Raw genomic sequence first — 25,488 nt, 5'->3', positions numbered from 1 at the left:
ACCCCTATTTTGAAACATTCTTTATTGGTGCTCCATTTATATTGATCTTAGAGTGATGTTATATAGCCTTCCTCAATAAATGGGCTATCTAACTGAAAGAATTTTTCAAATCAGACCAGTAGTTCCTGAGATTACCGCGTTCAAACAAACAATTTCTTCAGCTTTATAATATTAGTATAGATTTACCTTATTTATTTGTTTCCTTGATGTATATGACATCATTAGCTGTTTCGGGAATGGATAACGAATTTAAAGATTAGGATAGCAATTATCGTGTAATGATACCAGTATAAATTTCATGCTAAAATGTATTGATTGATTTTATATCCCTGCTGATATGCTCAGATCCGCCTTCGCACATGTTTGCTGAGTTACAATCCTGAATTTCACTTAATTCATAAATGTATTTATAGAAACTGTGGGCGTATGGACTTGATGTACTAGTTTTAGAATCAATCAATTTTAATTGAAAACATTCAAGTGACCATTTCAAGTTTCACTTAGTTCGTCAGCCGTCTTCCATAAATATGTCGACGTGATGTGCGTTAGACAGGATATATTTATGTGAGTTAGAGCATGAATCATGCATGACAAGCAAAGGAGGCCTCGTCACTACAATTGACCTGGTAAATTGTCATGTTTACACATTATGCATGAATAGAAAAATGTAAAAAAAATATGTTTTTTTCTGTTTTTCAGATGAGTTAGTTTTGTTTTCTTCAAGTTTTGTTCCTCAACGTAGACTTGTTTTTTTTAGTGTAGTTTCAAAAACAAAAATCTTGTTCAAATTTAAAACAAACACTTTTTATAATGATGTCGGTTTTTGTTTTCGTCTAAGGTCGGTGGTACAGCTACAGAATCCGTTTTTTGATCGTGATTCGATTCTTGCGCAATAATCGTAAATCGATGCATGAAGTTTTTTCTATTCCTATTCTAAATGAAATTGATACCTTTTCCAGAAATACAATTGGCCAACTGAATTATTCAAATCCACACGAACAATAATTTCAATTGGTTTCGTACTAGACCGCACACAGTAATATGTCTGTCGGCTTATATCGCGGGATCATTGACACTTGGCCAATGCTAGAACGCGAATGCTGTAATATCGTTGCTGATATTTTATCTGGTTATTAACCTGAAACGAGAATAAGACCGTTATTATCTGATAATGACATTGTTTTTCTTTATGATTCCCAAAAGAAAGTTTTTTTTTTTTATGATTGAAAGTTTACTGGTGGCCCGAAGGCCTTTCCAGTTTCACCAGGACAGGTGGGCGAGCAAAGGCTCAGCCAAGAGGGGCGGGATTTGCTAACAACTACCCGAGCGCCTCCGAAGGAGACCTAACAACTCAAGAGCAATTGCTTCGCGAATGAATCTACTACCGGATCGGAATCGCGACCCGCTGAGAAGATCCGGCGAGAAACTCAGCGGGCTGATGCATGGGTTAGGTTGCACGTCGACCTCTTTGTCGAGTTCGACGAGTACGGTTACCGGGGTCCCTAAGCCTGCTCCTAGTATTAGAGCTGAAGGCATCTAATGCAAAGGTTATTGGATCTGATGGATCCGTAAGGACGTGTCTAGGGCGTCGACGGTTACTGGCTCCTGCATGATCAGGATTCGGGGAGTAGTCAGCGGCGGCAACAATAAGGCGATTATCATGACGCATAGCCTTATCGAAGTATCGTTCCGACGCTGACTTCATGTATTTCCGAATTGATTCGAGGCCTAGGTCGTCGTGTAGGTCAACGTTCCTCACGAACCACGGAGCCCCGACAGCTAACCTGCAAAAGCGGGATTGTAGGGATTGGAGGGTGTCTATGTGTGTGCGGGCCGCGTGAGCGAACACCACACTCGCGTAAGTCATGACGGGCCTTATGCAAGTTTTGTAAAGTGTCACCTTGTTCCGAAGGGACATTTTACTCCGCTTACAGATCATGGGGTAGAGTCTACCGAGAATAAACGCGGCACGGTCACGGACTGATTTTATATGCGGGCGGAATGTCATCGATGCATCCAGGGTAACACCCAGGTACTTGACCTTCCTGGCCCAGGGTATGGGTTGTCTAAAGAGAGTAATCGGGGGTGTGAGATTCCTCCTCCTAATCCGGGAGGAAATCCGTGTGGAGCTTCCCCTCTGAAATAGTACCGCAGTACTTTTCGCTGGGTTGATGTCTATGCGCCATTTTCGGAACCACTGTCCTAGGGCTAGGGCTGCGCTCTGAAGCTTCTTCGCGATTAGGGACTTATTTCTACTAGAATAGTAAACAGTCGTGTCGTCAGCGAATAAAGCTAAGTGGGTCGGCGGCGACCGGGGAATATCGTTGACGAATAAGCTAAATAGGAGGGGTGAGAGGACAGAGCCTTGCGGGACTCCAGCTGTGAGAGGTCGTGGGGAGGAGCGGGTTCCCTCGACTCGATATCGAAAAGAGCGGTTCGACAAGAAGTCCCGTATGATGAGCACGAGACTATCCGGCACGCCCATGTTGAATAGTTTGAAAATCAAACCATTGTGCCAGACTTTGTCGAACGCTTGTCCAAAAGAAAGTACACGTAAGGAATACCTACGAGAATAAGGCCGTTATTATCTGATAATGACATTGTTTTTCTTTATGATTCCCAAAAGAAAGTACACGTAAGGAATACCTACCTAGGTATTTTACTTTCTCTTACGTTTCAAGCTATCAAATTTTGACGCGTAAGTATATATGTATTTTAATTTGAAATACTTGATAACATAATTTCTAAACAAAGATGTTTCGAATTGTTTTTATGTGTTGTAGTCACAGTCTATCGTAAAATAAACAAAATACACGCATGATAAACCGTAAATATTTTCATCATCTTAAAGACTCGCTAAACCTCGAAAAGAGTGTATTAAGATTTTCATCAAGCGCCAAGTTATTAATAGGATTGTATGCAGTAATTAATATTTCATTGCAATGATCAGATTTACTTAATACAATTAGTCACTAGCAGGAAAGGCAGAACGTTATTAATGATACATATTATTATTTCCTTAAAACCTCGTATACTCGAACATCAGAAATTATGTGTAAACCACCCTCGTTTCAATGAATTTGAATACTTTTCTTAAGGGATTTTATGACCTGGTAACTGAGACCTTTAAGTCATGTCTTATTTTAATTTATATTCATATTTTTATGAAAAATGATATTATGGAGTGAAATGAAATGAAGACGATTAATTTGAGACATTAATCAACTGGGATGAAATTAAATGAAATGAAATGAGATGATATGGGATGAAATATAATCTTAGTAAAATGGTGGTCATTTACTAAGATTTTTTCAGTGGACTTTTTGGAGGATCCCGAGAAGTTACGTCCAGCGGCTTTGTTTAACTTTTCCTCCTCGCTTCCTCCTTCCTTTTCACAACTTCACTCCTCGCGCTCCCGCCAAAAAGTCAATTTGAATACTGAATTATCACTATTCACCTACCCACCGATACAGATTAAATGATACCGTTCTAAAAACGTTTCCATAAAATTCTGTGCGATGTGCATTGTTTCCCGGAATATTGCATTAAAACAATTGACACGAAACACGTCTCCAACTCAGTTTACATATTCCCGGATCGCAATTTGGGTCGTATTGTGCAATTGATGTTATAGTTAAATTTACACTTCCCACTTTTCCATTTAAACTGTTATTGAGCCCGAAATAAACTGCAATTTGTGTGTTTTGCTCGCTCGAATTCAAAAGAATTATGTGATAATATTCTGGTAAACAAACTAGAATATATGATTCCGACTAATAAATAAATTAAAAAAAAAACTAGAATATCATTTAATGTGATAAAGGTTTACGTTTTTTTAGATGGTCAAATGGTCTCTATGTTCAATGGAAACGTCAATTTAAGGCTTAGGAAGTAATTGATTCTAGTCTAATCTTTCTAGTTGAGCTATCTACCCAATTTAGAGTTAATAGTACATTTCAACGTTTGCAAGTCTGTATGGTCTGTTAATGTTTGCATTTGCATCCGAGAAGAAATTCTGCAAACTAAGTAAATATATAGTAGTATGCCAGTTTCAATTAAAACTGAATCCCGATAGGTATACGCTAGCTTTCCAATAAACTGAACGTTGCCCTCGATAGGTCCCGAACCAATTATCCATTTAAACTGTTATTGAGCCCGAAATAAACTGCAATTTGTGTGTTTTGCTCGCTCGAATTCAAAAGAATTATGTGATAATATTCTGGTAAACAAACTAGAATATATGATTCCGACTAATAAATAAATTAAAAAAAAAACTAGAATATCATTTAATGTGATAAAGGTTTACGTTTTTTTAGATGGTCAAATGGTCTCTATGTTCAATGGAAACGTCAATTTAAGGCTTAGGAAGTAATTGATTCTAGTCTAATCTTTCTAGTTGAGCTATCTACCCAATTTAGAGTTAATAGTACATTTCAACGTTTGCAAGTCTGTATGGTCTGTTAATGTTTGCATTTGCATCCGAGAAGAAATTCTGCAAACTAAGTAAATATATAGTAGTATGCCAGTTTCAATTAAAACTGAATCCCGATAGGTATACGCTAGCTTTCCAATAAACTGAACGTTGCCCTCGATAGGTCCCGAACCAATTATCGGTCCGTTGATGAACGTCGACCGTGCACGAAAGTTCTCACTCAATTTCATTACGCTTCCTTAGCGTAGCGTGGCTTAACAAAGTTTAAAGTGATTCGTTAATTAATGGGCGCAATGAATGATAAGGGAATCGTAAAATTCGTATTTCAAATTATAGTTTATTTTCTGAAACTATTTTTAGACGCGTTCGAAATAATAAATCTTTTTATTATTTTCTTAAAATATTTTAAGTTCAACATTTTAATGACAACACATCGTCAATGATGCAGTCCACTTTTAACATCAACGTCCGACGTTTTTACACTAGTACTCAACATAGGAAGTAGGGGAAAACTACGGAAGAAAAATATTATTAATATTAAATATATTATTACCACTGCTGTTGGAGAGACGATTGGAAGGAAGTATTTATTATAGTTGTAGTTCGAGGGAGCCACATACCGGCATCCTCAAATGAATAGCTAGAATAACTGTTATTAATGTCTTAAGCTGGGTACTCACCTAGCTGTGTAGCACGTGATGTAACAGATACTGTATCAACCTGCAAGTGGGTACGACTTGTCCACGGTCCACAGCGTATCTAGCTACGAGCTGCCACCAGCACACTGCGAGCCGCCTTTGTGTTGCTTGCTCCGCTCCTTCCGCGAGCGGCTCGCAGCGGGCTCGTGCCTACGTACACACTGGATACTGTATCTGTTACGTTACGTGCTACACGGCTAGGTGAGTACCCAGCTTTAGAACTTAACAAACAAAATACGTATATTTTAATACCAATCTAAGGTCTTCACATAATGTACAAAATTCCTTTAGTGCTCTACAGTAGATAAGGTATTAGATGTAACTCATAACGCTTATGTTAGATCAATAAAAAGTCTACGTAAAGTCTAATTTAAGAAAGAAAACAAATAATATTTTATCTATAAATATAAGGTTAAATTACTTTTTCTTAAATATAATTCGGCTTGTTTGTTGGCTTTCTATTATTCTTGGCACATATCTTTATTTGTATACGACACAGAACGATTATGTTGTTCTTAGTTAAAATACTAAGTGCTTTTGTATACAGCAACCGGAGCCGCCTAGACGACGTAATTGATTTATTAATTGATTCTATTTCGATACGGCGATACCCGACCTCCGTTTTATAGTACACAGGGTGTTCCGGCAACTGTCGAACTTAAAGTTACTTTTTTTTTATTTTTTTATTGCTTAGATGTGTGGACGAGCTCACAGCCCACCTGGCGTTAAGTGGTTACTGGAGCCCATAGACATCTACAACGTAAATGCGCCACACACCTTGAGATATAGTTCTAAGGTCTCAGTATATTCACAACGGCTGCCCCACCCTTCAAACCGAAACGCATTACTGCTTCACGGCAGAAATAGGCGGGGCGGTGGTACCTACCCGTGCGGACTCACAAGAGGTCCTACCACCAGTAAACACCAGTACTACACATGAAACGCCTCCTGTTCCAGATATAAGAAAAAATATTGTTTATTGCTTTAGATGTGTTAACGAACTGTTTTGCGGCAGAAATAGGCGCGATGGTGATATTTACCTGTACACAAGCACGATCTAGCACTAATATTAGCTGTCTATAAAATTTCCCATTTTCTATTTTTATTAATTACATTATAGGTAAGTCGCCCGTAAACACTTGTTAGGTTAGAAAACTTTGTTGCCATCTAGGAAACGACTAACCTCGGTGATTCAATCTTCCCACGACGCAGAATCGATAATTAAGAACAACGGGTAGATAAACTAGATAATTAGAGCACCGATGGTTCTGGTTATTTGCAGCTGGTTTTTTTTCAGCTGACCTTCCCAGAACAACAGTCGCACCGCTTGTGATCTGAAGACCTATACATTGTTCTTCAGTTGTGGTCGGTCAGGCATCGTTGGGTGGCCCTGCGCTTGTTTGCAGTGTGGGGTGATCGCCCAATCCTAACTACTCCGATTCTGTCTTGTGCTAAGTTCGGACGTTCGGGCGAATAGCGTCGTGCAGTCATTTTACCAGTACTGTGTACTTCACACGCACCCTCAACGGTGGTATTTCCGAAGGGATATGGCCCGAAACATAATGTCACTTTTTTGAACCCTGCCACAGTCGCAATATTCGATACGAATACACCGAGCTTCTTAGCCTTTAGGTCTCGGGCGCTTCAACTCTATTTAAGGGGAATGATCTTCTGTTTTAGGAGTTATATACTTATTTTCAGAACACAGAGCTTTTAGTACAAAAAAAACTCATATTTCTTTTGGAGTGACAGGTATTACGCTTAAGTACTTTTCTACTGCCTGTTAGTAATTTTGTTAGTATTTTATTGTAAAAGTAAAGTGAAAAACACTAAACCATACAAATGTGTCGATTATACAGTTTTATTAATATAAAAGTGAAAGCTGGCGAAAATTAAAATATTTTGAACAGTTTTTTTTCTCTTAGTAGGCAATGCGGCCTTCCTTCAATATTCAGTATAAGTTGATGTGCCCCTCACGAGACTCGCTGTATTATAATATATGTATATACCTCATTATAACGTTGACACAGTCTGTATATCGAAAAGCTTTTAGCGTGGAAGTGGCCTAATGTTTGTCAACTGTCGCATCGAAATACGAGCTGTTGGTTGTCGTATCTTAGCCGGGATTTCATCTAAGTACTGTTCTGTCAATTTATAATATTATGGAAAGATAATGTGTCTGTCAACATGAGTCGATTTTATTCACGCACCAAAAACTTATGCATGTGACTGATGAATTGTTAATGGGTTCCATATTGCCAAATTATACCACACTATAATGTTATAATGTATTGGAATCACGCCAATATGGGTAGCGCTGTTTTATTCATATTACGAACTAGCGATAAATAAATAGTTTGCAATACAAACTACATTCATTATATAAATGACTAGCTTTTGCCCGCGACTTCGTACGCGTGGAATAGTTCCCAAATAATGCTTTATTTAAGAACAAATTTGGTTAGCATAAAAAACGTTATAATGAGCCAACCTTAACATATAAACATATGCTGTCGTGGACTTTTTTTTAGTTCTGTTAAAGGGGAACAATTCTATCATACATTATTTTAGCGAAACTTTAACCGTTTCTGCAGCGCACGCAGCGGAAGCTCTCAAAAGGAAAAATCCGATTTTGAAACATTCTTTATTGGTGCTCTTATCTTAGCGTGATGTTATTTAGCCTAAAGCCTTCCTTAATAAATGGGCTATCTAACACTGAAAGAACTTTTCAAATCGGACCAGTAGTTCCTGAGATTAGCGCGTTCAAACAAACAAACTCTTCAGCTTTATAATATTAGTATAGATTTTCGAACAGCAATACCTATATCTTCGTAGTATAATGCTATTTAACCGCAGACGCATTGTCAACCCGTGTTGGATTCCCTGTTGCACAATGCACGCGAATTACGTACCACACGAGCCTCAGGTATTCGTGCTGCCACCTTAATTAAGCGTAACGTATTTTGCAAATTAACAGAATTCGTGTTCCATTCTAATTATAGCCGTGGTATGGATTCCATTATCATAATCAAATGACAAACGATTTTAGTTGAAAATTGTTTGGCACGTTATGCAAACAACCGACTTAATTAGGCATTAGTTTATAATGTTGTTGTTAAATGGTTTAGAAAAAAATATTTTCACTGATCATAATTAGGAATAATGTATAAAGATGAAAGTATGTAGATTTGTGTAACTTTTTGACAAAGTATGTAGGCATAACGGATTAAGGTAGTAAATAATAATCATATTCAGTCTTTCTCATAAATAGCAAGTTCCTTATTTTCGGAAGTAATTTTACTCTGGTTCGAAATTATCAGATGTTATAACAGTTGTTCTAGAATTTGCTATTTTGAAAAGTATAATTACAAGTAACATGACGACCCTGGCAATGGGCACGTAGACGTAAATAAAACTAAATTGTGGGAAAGCCTGTCTGAGGAGCGGCTTATTGACGGAGCTCGCAACTATTTTATATTAAATAAATGTAACATTGTACTTTGAACCTTTTCGTTAAGAAATAAAGAAGAAGTTACCACAGCCCGTGAACGAAAGCGGCCATATTACGGGGAGGATTTCCCATTCCATCGCAGTCTGTCTCGACCTGCCTTCCTGTTGCACCATGATTTATTTCAATGTAATGATCTACATCTTACTTATAGCTACTTATTTGAATGTAAGATCGATGTACACTTTTTTTTTGGTTGCATTTATGATATACAGAAAACACTACTTTTTTTATTGTATTTGATACATTGCAAAATTAAGGATTCAAAGACTTTTTTAATGGTAATATTGTTTTTTTAGTGGCATGCTATAAAATTGAGTTCATATTCATTTATATTTATCTTAAAAGTAGGTACTATACTTTCCGAAATGGAGACGGGAAGAATCCCACCGTCTGCCGGAGTTGTACGAAGGTTGCGCTGGTTCGGTTCAGATGAGCTCACTTGAAAATTGCACTTAATCCGACTACACGCTTGCCTACCCCTACGAAGAGACGATTTCTCATTTGTTATTCGATTTCCGTCTTGCACCTATCCACAATTTAATTTCTAGTGTTATGTAGTCAGTGATAAAAAAAAATTAGGTTATAATTTTGATCCGGTTTTTCTATCGGTAGGTAGGTATATCACAGCCAAATCCGATCAGTGAAGGTCAGATACAATTAACACTAAAATTTTTAAATTAGATGTTTTTAATTTCTCCATAAATCGTGATATAATATTCGGTATGAGGAAAAAATACGTCATTAAAAAATATATAGGTATATATATACGTAATGATGTGTGTGTACCTACCTACTTTTCACTGCGGGATGAAATATATTTTTCCCATTTACACATAAGCTTATTCGTAATCGTTAGACAATATTTGATATTTCATTATTATCTTTCAATAACTTATATTTAATTCAATCGTAAAAGTAATCCTGAAACAAACAAAACAAATATAAATAGGCAATGTTGTAGTCGTATCTATTTTATAATTATATTTGTAAAAGAGAATTCAGTGTTATATTCTCCGTTTATTTTTAATTAGGATGATAAGAATATATCTATAAGTTCAACAGAATCTTAACAATAAAAATATTTTAATATTAGATATAGAATTTTAACAATAATGAAATCTATACCCATAGCCCATGTAGTTGTCGTGGCCTAACGGATAAGACGTCCAGTTCATTCGTGTTGAAGCGATCCACCGGTGTTCGAATCCCGCAGGCGGGTACCAATTTTTCTAATGAAATACGTACTTAACAAATGTTCACGATTGACTTCCACGGTGCCTTCACCGTGGAAGTCAATCGTGGTTTCATTTTTATTACACAATGTTATTCCTTAATAACATTGTGTAATAAAAATGAAACCCGCAAAAATTATAATTTGCGTAATTACAGGTGGTAGGACCTCTTGTGAGTCCGCGCGGGTGGGTACCACCACCCTGCCTATTTCTGCCGTGAAGCAGTAATGCGTTTCGGTTTGAAGGGTGGGGCAGCCGTTGTACCTATAGGTACTTGAGACCTTAGAACTTGTATCTCAAGGTGGATGGCGCATTTACGTTGTGGATGTCTATGGGCTCCAGTAACCACTTAACACCAGGTGGGATGTATAATATATATAGGCTTTAAAGTATGTAGTCATTTTTATCTTAATTTAATAGATTATTTTTATCTAATAGATCTATGTCCACCTGTAGACGTCTGTGAGCTGATGGAAAAAGTAGCAAACGAATTTACATATCATATATCATATCATAATATACAATCAGTATGATTATTACTTTCCACCATTAATGGTGTTCGCTAATCAATTCGTGAATCCCTTAAAAATACTCAAAGAATTCCTTTGTTTTTTTCAATAACAATTGCACTGTCTTGTTTGTTAATGGTAGGTAATTCGCACCTGTCGAACACTCTGCAGACACGACCACTCTAGAATGCGGTTATATTATGGCTCTTTTGAGTTTTCTTTTTTTTTTACTTCGTATTGAAGGGAACAATGGCCGAGTTGCATTCCATCGGCGTCACCGTTACATGCCGGCAGTAATCGCTGCAGTGATCGCCAGCAGCTCGCTCCACTCTCGTTGTAATTATAACAAACGTTTTCTACTGGGTAATGTTCGTCGCTGCTTCGAGAATTAAAAAATCATTATTTTTTTCCCTATCTATGCTTATAGCCTTGAGAAGCTATTTCAGCTTCGCCCTAACATGTAGGTGAGCTCACGGGGCTCAAACCGGAGTGTTGCTAACACTGACGCTAGCAAGAGCAGTGCTTCGCAGAGTCTACCACCGGATCGGAAACGCGACCCACTGAGAAGATCCGGCGAGAAACTCAGTGGGCTGTGTCTGTGGGTTAATTCGCTCGTCAAGCCGCAAGCGACGGGCTCGACGAGGACGGTGACCGAAAAAATCATTTGTCAAGTTAAGATATGAATTAGTTTGTGGTTTAAATTAGAGATAAATTAGAGGAAACTACTACTATTGCTACTACCGCGTACCGCGTACTAATATCGCGTACAGACGAAGTGGTAGTAGTCTAAAGAGCCGGAGTTGCAAATCCATATCTTTTGAAACACTCCTCGAATTTAAAAATCAAGAAGTTACAGCTATAATAAAAACTTTTAGATTTAGTTAAATGACAATAAAATAAACACGTTAAGGTGTTTGGTCATTGCCCAGAGTACACAGGGTAAAAGGAAAGGCAGTACAGATGGTACTCCCACGCCCATATATTGCAAGGAAAGTCTAGGAGTGTAGTCAGACCATAAATACCTATTAAAACTACATTTTGCAGAGTTAAATGTAACACTAATATCATTATGAACCGGACACGCCCTGGGTGTGTCGGTCCTACTCACGACACCCGATGAAAGCCACAACAACCTTATGTGAACTAATTAACTAACACGTCCAACAACGTAAAACATACAGTCCAAAAACTCCACATTTCGCATTGTTGCAAGAACTATATTGTTTGTTTGCACGCTATATTACACTAATATGTCTGCCGCTCCTAACGGCTAGGCGGGGTTATAAACTTTTGATTAATTGCCCTAATAGAGATCTCGTGAGAATTGTGCTATGAAATTTTTTTATTGTTTTAAAAGTTGAAATCGGTCGTGGCAAGGTCATCACGTAGTTATGAGTATCATAAGCGTTTTGGTTGCAATTAAATATTGTAATTGTCAGTCAAATGAAGGCTCATCACGTATTCGTTGTCTGCGAGACAATGTCGAAGTGGTCCGACACTGACTCATGTCGGCAAGTTTGAGGCAGAACAAGGACACTTCATATACTGTCGGCACTGTAGAAAATTGTAGTATAAACATCGTTACTCCATATCCGTCAACACTATTCACTATTGTGGCGCAACAAATTGCACACATAATGGACTTCGCAACACCCTCTGTGCTAGATGACACATTGATATTTTAAGGACATTTAATTTATTCAGAAAGATTATTTTATATGTTGAAAATAACATGGGGTTGGTTGCGAATAAGGCTTATTAAAGATATTGCTAACGAATAAATACGGTATCAATTCAATTGTAACAGACTTATATAAATATGTAACTAGGAAATGTTTTAAAGTAGACTAAAACCGAAATTATTGAATCGCTAAAATTAATAATACTTCATAACAAAGTAAATAATTTGTATTTTTGTTTGGTGCAGATGACTTGAAGGCGGTGACGAAACGTTTGATAATCCAAGCCAAGAAACTAGGCTCAGCAGATAATATCTCAATAATCGTAGTGTTCCTGAAGGACCCTCGTGACATAGTCGCAGACAACTACCCGCCCATGGACCTTGGGTAAGACTGTTTTTTTTATTGCTTATTGGGTGGACGAGCTCACGGCCCACCTGGTGTTAAGTGGTTACTGGAGCCCATGGACATCTACGACGTAAATGCGCCACCCACCTTGAGATATAAGTTATAAGATTTATAGTTACAACGGCTGCCCCACCTTTCAAACCGAAACGCACTACTGCTTTACGGCAGAAATAGGCAAGGCGGTGGTACCTACCCGCCCGGACTCACAAGAGGTCCTACCACCAGAAATTACGCAAATTATAATTGTTTCGAGATTTTTCGTTATTGGCGCATAAAAAGTCCGACCAAGCCACAATTGGTAGTTCTTTTAAGAATTAGATATTATAAAATAAGAAGAACTTGGCCTAGTTATAAAAAAAACCTGTACACTGTTTTTAGAAATGTCTAAAATAAATTTTATAACATTTATCACTGTTCACTACGACCTGTAAAGTTCAACCGTTGATATTTTATAAACTTCATCTAAATTACATATGACCCTGTTAATAAAAGTTACACTGGGCATGAGATTAAAAAGTTGTTTTAATTTATTTTAGAAAATATAGGCCAGTTTAAGAAACTGTTTTAAATATTCACTGTAGTCTTTTAATAATTAATTGAATAAGTAATTGAAGATCAAGGTGAAGGATCACTGGCATAAAAAATATGAAGTCGTCTCCTGAAAGTTTTACAGCCTGTGACATGGTTATAGACTACTCAATTTTATTACTTTTTTTCCGGCAAACAGCTAAACTACTTTCGGAACGTTTTTTAAAAATGTTAGTGTTTTGTTTCTTTCTATCATTTTTCAGGCTAAATGTGGACGCAAAAGCCACTTAATGACTGTGTTTACGACTTTTAATCGGTTAATCCGTTTTTTTTATCGATATGCTTTAAAAAATATAAATATAAAAGTAGGTATGCAATTTAGGTAAGTAAAGTAGGCCAGGCTGCAAATCTATATAGCAGAGGTTTTGTCACTATCATACCTGCTGCGAAGTCGTTGTATGCGAGTCTAAAGGATACTAAATCATAAAATCTGAGACTTCCTGATAGACCTACCCGTGCAAGCTCACAATACGCTCTACCACTAGTAAAAGTTAAATTAAGAGTAATTGGCAATTTTACGCTTTTATTTTTATGCTCATTATTTTCTCCAATTGCATAAATTATTATCTCTTATTATAATAAATTATTATACGGTAATTGGTATGATATTCAAATTAAGTATTCGAAACTTATAAAATAATAATATACAATTAATGCGATACTAAACCGACCGACGTCAACTCGTGGTGCTTCAGGAAATGGAGCTCATTTATAAGATCGCCACATTGGTCTTAAAGTCAGTGACCCTAATTTCTACCATGAGCTCACGGCTCGATTCAGTATCTTTGTTAAAAATGCTTAGTACTCGGACTCTACTCTACTTATCTCGTATGCGTATTTCCTAAACTCATACGATAGGTTAGAATTCTAGCTTCCGATCGTTGACAGCGAAACCTTTATTTATTTTCTGAGGTACCTATTGAAACCCAAAATCAGTGGCGATTCTGCACAAGTCGAAATGACGCTAAAACGTCACTATACTAAAGTCTTTAAGGAATAGTGAGACCTATCGAAGAATAGGAGCATGTCACGAGAATTGGCATGCGCTTTTAGGACTCTGCGAGGCGAATTTACTGGTCGTTCACCATTACCTAGAACGAAATGCTGATCTTGTCAAAGTTTGGACTTCCACTAACAATCTCTGACTCCGCTCGCTGGTACAACGTCGTTGTAAAAGTCGTAGCAATAATTCATAGACACACATCCCTGGATCACGTCATTACGGATCCTCCCGATCCATTAACGGTGCTTTTAGGTACCACAAGCACCGGTTACCGTCCTCGTCGAACCTGTCGCTGGCGACGAAGGGCTCGACGAGCGAATTAACCCATTGACACAGCCCCCTGAGTTTCTCGCTGGATCTTCTCAGTGGGTCGCGTTTTCAACCCGGCGGTAGATTCTGCGAAGCACTGCTCTTGCTAGGGCCAGTGTTAGCAACACTCCGGTTTGAACCCCGTGAGCTCACCTACACGTTGGGTAAAGCTGAAATAGCCTCTCAAGGCTTCAGCATAGGTAGGAAAAAAAAGTGCCTGGATTATTTTTAGTTATTGTAAAATTTTACGTAACCGTCAAATATTTCTTCCTTAAACAACTGCTTAAGACATATGTTAAATTTGTCAAAAAAAAAACGCCTAAACGTGTTGTATTTAAAACCAGTTTATGTAAAATTCTTTAAATTTAACGACGTTTCGACGTTGACATCACCAAAACGACCTTGGCCAATTCAGAGCTTATCAGCTAATAGGAGTGTTTGAAAACGAAAGTATAGTTATCTAAATTTTACACATAGTACTTTCGTTTGTTTCGATAGTTTGAAATACGATCGTTCTCTGCAATCGTTTTCGTACACAATGTGTGTAGGTTACGATGGCTACAAATTAAAATGTAGATTTTTAACATAAGTTTAGTGTTATTTGGACTAGTCGAAAAAAACCAATAGGTAGTAAAAAAAAATTGGCTTCATTAAATTATTCTAATTTAAGATTAGGTACGGTGTGAAAAAAATTAGTACGTTGTACTACAATTTTTGTGTCGTAAAAGGCGACTAAAATTTTACCAGCGAATGGATAGAAATGTTTTCTGAGTAGGTACATTAAGCGATTACCAAACTGCATTAAATGATGGTAGGACGTGTTCTTAGTTCGCACAAGATACAATCCTGCCAATTACTGTCGCGAAGCAATGACGCCGATTTCAAGACAATTGAACCTTCGACTTCATGTCACAGAGTAGCTGATAAAATCCACGCTGCTATCTCTGTTGGAAGCAAATAAAACCAATACATATTATGTTTCTATGTTCGAATTTTACATTTTTCGTAGCTTTATGAATAACTGCCGGCCGGCCTGATCTTAATCTTTCTTTGGGTTGTTTGACCTGGAATTGGGAAATGGACTAACCCGTATCTTCAATTTCAAAATGAGACATATAATAACTAGAACCGTAACACAATAAATAATTAACTGAAATAATAAAAAAATAGGCTGGACAACACATTGGCGAACGTAACGCCATTCGCCGTGGAGACGGAGTCATGCAGGCGGCAGGTCGATATTGCGTCGGGAGGCGATGCAGATGCGGAGGCCGAAACCGAGCCCGCTGACAACGGCGTCGATAACTCGGACAGCGACAGCGAGGACCTAGGCCCGGAGACCGCCGTCGACGTCGACGATATCGACGCCGAGAAAAATCCCGAGCCTGCGCCTCCTACGCCTCCCGCACACACAGGTCAGCCTTCTTATTCTCTCCCGTATAATTAAGTAAATTGACAAAGGAAAAATATTGAATTGATCGATAATATTCTACAAAGCATGTGACTTGCTCTTATTATTTTGTATTGAGATTTATTTATTTATTTATATTCTTTATTAGAGCCATATTTTGTATTGAGATTAAAATTTCAAATATACATTTTAATCTTTATCACAAAATATTCAGTTCGATCGCAAGAAAATTATATTATCACCAAGTTTTTTAAGTTATTTTATTTTTGGGTTGACAAGAATTTTTTTTAAATCGGAGTTACTTTATTATACTAGTTAAGTTTTTCTGTATGAGAGCAGACACAATGAGAAATGAATTTCATAAAACGCACCCTTACTATGAAAGAAAAAAATGACAATTCTTTCAAAAAAATAATTAAAAAATTAATTAATAACAATGCATATTTTTAAGTCAATTTTAATTAACTTAAAATGCTTAAAATAATACTTACCTATATTCCAGTAATTGAAATTTTCCCGAGAGTCTGTAATGGTGACAGTTGTGTCATGAAGAGTTTAAATAATTATCGTAATTAATATTTGGCATCACAATCTGCTGCCCGATATTTGCGTGATGTAAATGATGGGGCATCCCTATTCCCTATCTTGGTACACGCCTGGTAGCCACGCCGAACCGCGCCGCCCTCCGCTCCACTCGTCCTGCCCGTCCCGCTCCGTCCCCGATCCCTCTCGCAGTCGCTCGTTGAACGTTCGCCGAGTCTGTACGATTAAACTTGGTACTCGTGTCGTTGCAACAATCGGTGTTTTGTCTACATTTTCAACTCTCGAATAATAACAACCGGTGAAGATTATAATCTGTACAGTGAGATCACCGTTCACGGTACGTGGATTTGAGCGAATGTGTTGATAATAATAATTTTCACATACCGTTTGTGAAAGGTTATTTCTGTGTTGATTCATGCGGAGCGGGTTCTGGAAATAGAACGAACGAAGACGCATCCCCATTAGTTATCGGCGCACATGAAATTCTTTCAAGTTCTCCCTGTTTGTACACTTTTTCGTTCTAGATAACTTTAATGCCGGGCGTGTCTACCCTGTTCTCGAAATGGCGTCTGCAAATGTCTCACAGTTTTAAATTCGCGACCGGTAAAACAGCGGTTCGATCATTCATAGATACGTATCGAACCGGAATCGTTTGAAACGACTGTAGTATCTTTCGTTTTTTTTTTTAAGAGAAATTGTCCTTTATTATATTACGTGACTTTAATCACAACGAAAATAGTGAAGTCCTTTTTTGTGATTAAAAACCAATCGAATAATTTTGCATACAAAGGGTGTGTCACCTGTTGATACTGCCGATCTGTTGTCGATTGTCGTAGATTGTTTAATCCGCTAGCGGAAAAGTAGTTCATGGATTTTTGTACTGTGCAGTGGAAGAGGGCCACGTCGACGGTGCTCTAGTGGATAATGTAGCTGAGAGTGGCGAGGACTCTGAAGACGAGTGGAACTATTACAAAGGCGAAGGTGAACGCGAAGAGAAAAACGCCAGCGAAGAACCCGAGGAGCAACCGCGCTCAGAAACACCTTGTCAGGATAATGTAAGCTTGCTTGTATTTTTTTTCATTTTGGCTTTGTTTATTATAGTTGCTTATAATCTTTAAATGATGTTCTCTTCTTTCTCCATCCGTCACGTGTCTCGTTTCACATAAATTTATTTGATTTTATCTTTACAACACATTGGACTGACATTCTTAATACCTGTGTACAAACATAGCTGAAAATTTCATACTTTCAATATTTTATCATAACTATTGCATTATAATCCACAGGGAAGAACAAAATAGATTAATGTGACTTATTTTAGTAAAGAAAAAAAAAGGTTGTGTTTTTATAAAATATAAAAATAAAATGTGGGAATTTAAAAATAACCTAACCAAATTTCAGTAAATTGTGTTGTAATAATAATTTTATATCTTTTGTGAAAGGGCATAATGAACATTTTAAAGTACATATAGTAGAAAACATAATTGCAATTTCTTTGCAATAATCAATTCAATTCAATTGCAATAACATCAAGGTACGCCTTTTAGCATTTGCCCCTCAAATGTTGTTAAGGAATACGTTTTCTGTACTCTATATAAAATATATGTTTAAAGTCTGTAAGCTATGTTTTCCAGTAATTAATCAATTCGCAATCTTGAGTAACAGCATTCACATTGATATCCATAACTTCCAATATTAACACCAGGTGGACTGTGAGCTGTGTAAGCAATAAAACTAGAAATATGTGGTAGGTCTTATTTAAAACAATTGAGAAATATAGTCGAGGAGGAAGGAAATTAATATAGTCGAGGAAATAAATAACGAGGAGGAAGAGAAGTAGAAAAAGATAAATAGGACCCTACAGAAAATCTATCAATGTTTCAATAATGTATCCATGTTTTTAATCAAAGAATCATTAATCTTTCTACTTTTATGTCTAATGTTAAATTTCATAGTTTTTCTGATTTGTCAATGTATTTATTGTTAAATTATTGATTACAGTCAGGGTGGGAGAGTAGCTCTGTGGACATGAATAGTTCACCTCTGAACCCCGACGCACCTGTGTTTGTGCCGGGCAGTGCTGCGACTGACGTGTTGCTGGCTGAGTCTCCGCGTAAGCCATTACCAATGGACGATATTGATCTTCCTGACGTCACACAATTTCGAACGGAAGCTGTTGTTCGACCAGCTGAGCTTCTAGACTTGGACAACTGCGACCAACTTAATGGCCATCATGTTAGTACTGTATTTTTATTATTATAATTCATAATTGGACTGACTCACTCATTGATTTAAAAAAAAATGCATTACCTAGTTCCAATGAAATATGTTTTTGTAGTGGATTGTGTTTGATTTTAAACTATTTCATAAATTGTTTTTTTTTTTTTAATTTCATCATGTTTTTTTTATCATATAATGGCCAGACTTGATCTACCATAATTTTAAGTGATTACCAGATCAAAGTGAAAGAAAAATAACTGATATATTGTTTGTCCAGAAATAGGCAGGATAAAGGTAAAAAATCCTGTGTTCTCAGAATATACCACCAATTATGATACATATTGAACATTTTTCAGGTTTATCTTAAAAAGTTGAAGTTATTTCTTCATCAGTTGAAGTCAGTGGAAGTTGTTTGTGAACATGTGTTAGTACATAATTATTTAAAAAACTTAGTATCTATCTGCCCCTAGGATATACACACACATATAAATATGCAACTGTTTACCATTTAAAAAACATATCTGTAAATTTCAGAATGCAACAATAGAAGATACTATGAAAGAACAAATAAATGGTAATGATAATTGCAACATGGATAGTTTGGGCTTTGGATTCAATGTGGGCATTGAACCTGACAAAGTCAAGGACGTGGAACTCATACAGGACTTTGAAAGAATACAGAAAGATACAACTGATTTCTGTAATATTCAGGTTTGTTACACATTCATTTCAAATAGTGAAGACTGCCTTAATTTCATTGATAGCTTTATTAACAAAGAGATTAAGGATGTGTGCTTCTAAGCATATATATGTTAGAGGAAGTCTGAAAGTGGCACCTGTGACAGAGAAGTTGAGAAGTGAGCGTTTGGGATGGTATGGCATGTAATGAGATGAAATGAAAATGAGGTTAGTAAGAGAATTAACTATGAATGTGGAACGATATAGAGGAAGAAGTAGACCTCAGAAGAAATGGATGGATTTGCGTGAAGGACGATATGGGTAAGAGTGAGAGAAGAAATGGTATATGATAAAGGAGCTGACCCCAGGTGACTGGGAGAAAGACAGGAGAATGATGATGTGTGCTTGTGAATGGGTACAGCTCACAACATTTTAGTATGTATTTAGTGGTTTCTATTTTATTTATGTACGTGGTTCTTATTCTTTTCTAGCTTCAAAATATTTTTTTTATTGCTTAGGTGGGTGTACGAGCTCACAGCCCACCTGGTGTAAAGTGGTTACTAGAGCCCATAGACATCTACAACGTAAATGCGGCACTCACCTTGAGATATAAGTTCTAAGATCTCAGTATAGATACAACGGCTTTCCAGACCGAAACGCATTACTGCATCACGGCAGAAATAGGACTCACAAGAGGTCCTACCGCCATAAAATGTAAATGGAGGACTAGTAGTAATTTTTTAAATAATTTACACAATATAAATTGATTTTCAATATCCCAGAACTGGTATTGAAGAGAAGCATCAATTTCATGCCAAGATTCATTTCTTACTTCTACTAATATATATGTTCCGTATTGCTTCGAACTAAAAACTGATTCAAAGAAAATAAAAATGAAGGAGTGGTTTTTGAGCAAAAAATAAAATGGTAAACTGGGTAGTACTTAGTGTTTTAGTACCTGCACTGTGAATCAGCTGGTACAGGACTTCTAATATGTGCATTTTAATATATAGTGTAAAATATTAATAAAAAAAAGGAAAGAGTCATATAGGTTAGAAATAAATTCAATGATTGAAAATAACATTGTTTTTATTTATTTATAGGTATTTCAGACACATGCAGAAGCAAATCCATTTGCTTTGGAAGAAAATGATGAGCTTTTCGAAAGATTAAAAAATAAAGAAAGAGATCCCATGAGCATGAGTTTTTATCAAGAAAAAGATGATGACACATGTGAAAGGCTCACAAAGAATGATCTACAGGTTGATCTCAATGCTGTCCAGCCTCTGCCGGATAGTGATGATGAAGATTTACAACAGAATGGTATCTGTGAGAATTCTGAAGGAGATGACAAAGAAAATGTAAATCCAAAATTAGATGCCGATTTAACTGAGGCAGACATAAATAGTCAAGAACCAAACAATGACATAATGATTTTAAATGACAAAATGGGTGCTTTATCCAATAATGTTTGTAATTTTAATGAAGGAGATAATTTTGTGGATTATAACATAAACTCATCTGACAATTTACAATCATTCTCAAACATAGAATATGAAACAACTACACAAGAAACAGTGATACAAACAGACACACCAGAATCCCACAAATTAATGTTTGAGCAAATACCTGAAATCCCGGATGGGAAAAGTTCAGAATTAGGATTTACAAATGATGAATTACAAGACTGTTCTGACAGTGAAAAAGACTTAAGGGCAATCACACCATTAGATAAAAATAAAAATAATTCAGAAAATGAAATACATGATGATGAAATTCAAAGTGAAGTAGCAGAATCCTTCATCAAAGAATTGGAAGAAGATTTAGAAAAAGAACATGAACCAGAAATCATACAAGATTCAAGTGTAGATATTTTACAAGCTTTACGTTCAAGTGAAGTAGGTGATGAAAAAGATGAAGATTTCAGATACCAAGTAGAAGAATATAAGAAAGTGGAATCTGACATTGAGAACTCTTTAGAAAACAATGAAAAAGTGTTGGAAGTAGAATTAACTGAACAAATAAATAACCCCAATCCTGAAGAAACATCTGAAACAAAATCAGTGGAAGATTTTAATGTAGCGGCTAATGCAATGGTTGAAACTGAAGCCATTACACCTGAACCAACCTATGACAAAGAAAACGTTGTTGCAGATATTCACACTGAAGAACCCCAAGATATTTTCCCTGAAATTTCATCTAAACACACAATGCCCCCTGAAATTAGATTGTATGGGCAGGAATTTACTTTAAGTGAAAATGCAGATTCGCCTGTTCCTTCACCTCAGCCAGTTGCATCACCTCTTCCGACCCAAAACCAAAATTTCGACGAGCTTCAAAACAACAGGATTTCTTCTCCGGCAAAAGAATTCGAATTATTTGCTAACTCTCCTAAGCCGAGTGAAACTTTTACTCCCAAAGAAAATTTATCTGCCCGAGAATCCCCTCTACCAACTGAATCACCATTGCTCACTGAACCAGCTCTTTCTAAGGAATCACTATTACGTTCAGATTCACCTCTCCATATAGAATCCCCATTCCATGCTGAATCTCCATTGCCTGCTGAGTGTCCTTTGTCAGATGAGCATGATGTACCAGTTGAGTCTCCACTGCCTACAGAAGAAACATTGCTTCCTTCTGAATGTCTTTTACCTGAAGAGTCTCCTTTACCGTCGGAATCTCCACTACCAGCCGAGAATGTTACTCCTGAAACGGAATCTACCATTCAAACAGACCATCCACTTCCCACAGTCGATGACCACCCAGTATCTTCCCCCCTGCCAGTTGCTACTTCACTAGAACCTCGTGAAACAACAACAGAATTAGATGAGTCAGTCAAAGTAACCAAAGACTCCAGGTCGAATTCGCCTTTACCAGCTGAGGTTCCTTTGCCACGTGAATCACCCATACCAGCTGAAAGTCATATTCCAGTCGATGATCTAATCACTTCAATTGAAACGCCTTTAGAGTCTACAATCCAGGAAGTAGCTTCTGTTGAGGATCAGCCCGAAGTAGAGCGAGAAAAATCCGACGTCTCCCTCGAACCGGTCCGTACGGAGGTAGTAGAACCTATGGAATCGACAGAACCGGAGGATTCATTGATGTCAGTCTCTGCTGAACCGCTTGAAATGAAGGATTCTCTGGCGTCCGTAAGTCCAGAACCACTAGAAGTGAAGGATCCTTTGGCGACTGTAATTCCAGAACCGCTCGAAGAAAAGGAGTCTGTAACTACGGAACCTCTCGAAGTGAAGGACTCTCAAGCGTCTGTAACTGCGGAACCTCTTGAAGTGAAAGACCCCCTGGCGTCTGTAACTACAGAACTACTCGAAGCGAAGGCACCTTTAACTTCAGAATCGCTGGAAGCTGTGGATCCTCTGGATTCGGTGCCTGCAAAACCGCTGGAAGCGATAGAAATTTCGCCACTGTTGAATACAGAGCTGGCAGATTCTGAAAGTTCAATCGCAGAATCGGTAATTCAGCCTTCTATCGAAAAATCGGTACCGGCACCTGACGTAGTGCCCGAAGAACGTGGAGAACTCGTTACGGATATCGACATCGGGATTCCGGAAAGGCGCGCTCAAGAGATTTGCGTACCTGTCACAAACGAAATAAGACCGGAAGAGGCCGAACAGCCACCCGCCGCCGCCACGCCTCCTCCGACGCCTGCTGTGGATCTCTCCGCCGCCCTCGCCGACACGCCACTCGCTGCCGACATCGCCGCCCCAGCCCTCGCCGCCACCGCCATTGCGGGAGCTGTGACCGCTGCTGCTCTTGTTAAAACAAAAACACCCACTTCCACAAAAAAATCACCTTCGACTCCGGCGACTAAAACTGATGTGCGAACACCCAAATCAGCTGCAAAGACTGCTACTCCGCGCAGCGCTCCGCCCTCCGCTAAAAAAACAGAAACCGTCACAAAAGCGACCCCGACATCCGCTCGAAGTGCCGCTACGCGTACTACGTCTTCTACCACGAAGACTGCCCCCAAAGCGAGCGCCGCTCCACCAAAGCCGACGCCTCCATCCGCGAAGCTCCCGACATCGAAACCGATGGCCATCACCAGAACGACCACCGTTAAGTCGACGACGACCGTCCCGAAATCGACGACGACAGCTACGAAAACCACAACCGCGTCCAAATCGGCGACTCCAACGACGAAAACTTCTCCTGCCCCAGTCGGTCGATCTAGTGGTGCCAAACCAAGCACGCCCACATCGAAACCGGCCGCGCGAGACCCTCCGCTCGGCGCGAAGGTTGCTCCAAAGACGTCCGCGGCGCCTCGCACCGCCGCCCCTGCAGCTGCGGCCCCGCGTCCCGCCGCCCCCGCGCCCTCTGCCGCTCGCCCCGCGCCTCGCCCTCCCGCCGCCCGCGCCCCGCCCCGCGCCGCTGCACCAGCCGCGAAGCCGAAACCTAAACCTATCGAAAAGCCACTTACTAACGGTGACGTCAAGGATACAAAACTGCCTGCAAGAGTCGCCCCCCGCGCCCCGCCTGCGCGCCCTGCAGCCCGCCCCGCACCCCCCACAAAGTGAGTATTTACCTTTATAAGCCTATCTAGAAATCTTGACATTGCAACGTTTAAGATCTTTGATAATAATTTTAATTTAAGAATTATTATGGTTACACATGATATACATAATATGTACATGTAATAATATTTCAGTTTGAATAAATATGTTATGCTTTATCTTTCTGGCCTTTCTCGCCTGCAACCTATATACTTGTCTTAATTGTAAGCTGAATGTTTTTTTTTATCCACGCTATACATATTATGTATATACATACCTATATTCATTTATTCACATGGCAATTGATTTTTAGCAGATATGATTACCAAATTGCATGCTTGTTGTAAAATTCTTTTGTCAATCTTTGTGAAAGTGTGATACCGCATGAGTTACATAATTTAAACTATAATAATGGTCAGTCAAGTACTACAGTTACGTAATATTCGAATTAGTCCTCGTGAAGTGCCACATCCATGTAGTCAATTACGGCTCCACATTAACAGTCTGTGGCTCCAGTGAATAACTAATTTTGTAATATTTTTAAACAGAACGACGGCTTCCAATCGTCCTCTGGACAAGCAAAGTAAGGATCTCGCAAACAAACGCATCACAGCCAAGACTGCGCCGCCCCGGACCGCTTCCGCCAAGGTGATTTGCTTTTAATTGTTGTTTTTTTTTTCATATTAACCGGACAATGAATGACCGTCCTATTATAATTACCGTTGCAGCCCGCCGCCGGTCCGAAGGGCACCGCACCGAAGGCTGTGCCGAAAAAGCCAATTATTGACTCCTTAAAGAAAGAAATAAAGGAGACGCTGACGAACGGTGAGGACGTAGTGAAGCCGCCGCCGAGCCCGCCCGCCGCGGACAACGCACTGCTGCCGGACGTGATCGCGTGAACCAGCCGCGTTCAGATTCCTATTGTTTCCGCTTGAATTTTGTGATTTTTTGTAAGTGAACGGTCCCCGACGGCGGCCGGCGCTAGTGCGGGAGACTCACTTTATATTAGAGCCGCTTGTGGCGCGCGCGGTTGTTGTCCATTGTCGCGATTATTGTAAGTCTGTTTTAGAATTTTATATTACCAACGAATGATTGATAAATCTGGCTTTTAATTTATTCTTTGTATAACCGTATAATTATTTAAATAAAAAATAAGGAAGGACTGATGCATTGTTTTATTTGTGCAGATATTTTTTTTAGTATGTCACGGCTGGTGCGATTGAAATGCCGTTATAAATTTATATCGTTTATTTTGGTAGTTCATACAAAATCTCCATTGTATCGTAAACTTAAGATATGGTGTTACAAAGAAATACTTAAATAGAGCATAATAATATTATTGGAATAAATGTTTATCACCCTATAATTGTTATTTTATTTTTTTATGTTTTTTTAAGCTTTCATGGCCTGGTAACCAGAGCTATAGCGGCGTCTAAGATTTTCTTATATTCTGTTATAATATGAAGCGAAATGAGGATAAGTTGATTAATTTGAGACTAATCAAATAAGATGAAAATAAATAAAACTAGATGAAATGGGATGAAATTTAATTTCAGTAAGGGCCGAGTCACACCGGAATGGCAGTGGCCGGCAGCGTCGCAGCGAGCACTTTCAGTGTGAAATAATTTTATACTTTATCTATATACTTAAAAGATCAGTATCGCTTGAAAACCTAGAAAAGGTTGCGACACAGCCGCCGCCCGCCCGCGGTGAAGCGAACAGCCGCGCGCCACGTGCGTCTTGTCGGTAGATCTGCCCG

At 38.4% G+C, this 25,488-nt stretch overlaps 1 protein-coding gene and 1 long non-coding RNA gene across 2 annotated transcripts in view; one reads left to right on the top strand and one right to left on the bottom strand.

Annotated features, from left to right (window-relative positions):
• Positions 1-25,095, top strand: part of LOC101737962 (protein piccolo) — an 86,804-nt gene extending 61,709 nt beyond the window's left edge. Inside the window, exons 8-15 of the mRNA XM_038013517.2 lie at positions 12,310-12,448; positions 15,540-15,784; positions 17,212-17,378; positions 18,325-18,558; positions 19,078-19,254; positions 20,325-23,749; positions 24,278-24,377; positions 24,458-25,095. Of these exons, the coding sequence (XP_037869445.1) occupies positions 12,310-12,448; positions 15,540-15,784; positions 17,212-17,378; positions 18,325-18,558; positions 19,078-19,254; positions 20,325-23,749; positions 24,278-24,377; positions 24,458-24,628 (4,658 nt within the window). The 3' untranslated portion in view covers positions 24,629-25,095. The remainder of the gene's footprint in view (positions 1-12,309; positions 12,449-15,539; positions 15,785-17,211; positions 17,379-18,324; positions 18,559-19,077; positions 19,255-20,324; positions 23,750-24,277; positions 24,378-24,457) is intronic.
• Positions 394-17,036, bottom strand: LOC134199466 (uncharacterized). Its single transcript, XR_009973974.1, has 5 exons — positions 16,272-17,036; positions 15,162-15,313; positions 10,536-10,758; positions 9,432-9,562; positions 394-1,138 (listed from the first exon to the last, which is right to left on the bottom strand). It is a non-coding gene; the product is annotated as an uncharacterized LOC134199466 (long non-coding RNA).
• Positions 25,096-25,488: the final 393 nt, after the last annotated feature.

The sequence above is a fragment of the Bombyx mori genome, chromosome 10, assembly GCF_030269925.1.
Source record: "Bombyx mori chromosome 10, ASM3026992v2".
Lineage (NCBI taxonomy): Eukaryota > Metazoa > Arthropoda > Insecta > Lepidoptera > Bombycidae > Bombyx > Bombyx mori.
This window is presented reverse-complemented; position numbering and strand designations above follow the sequence as displayed.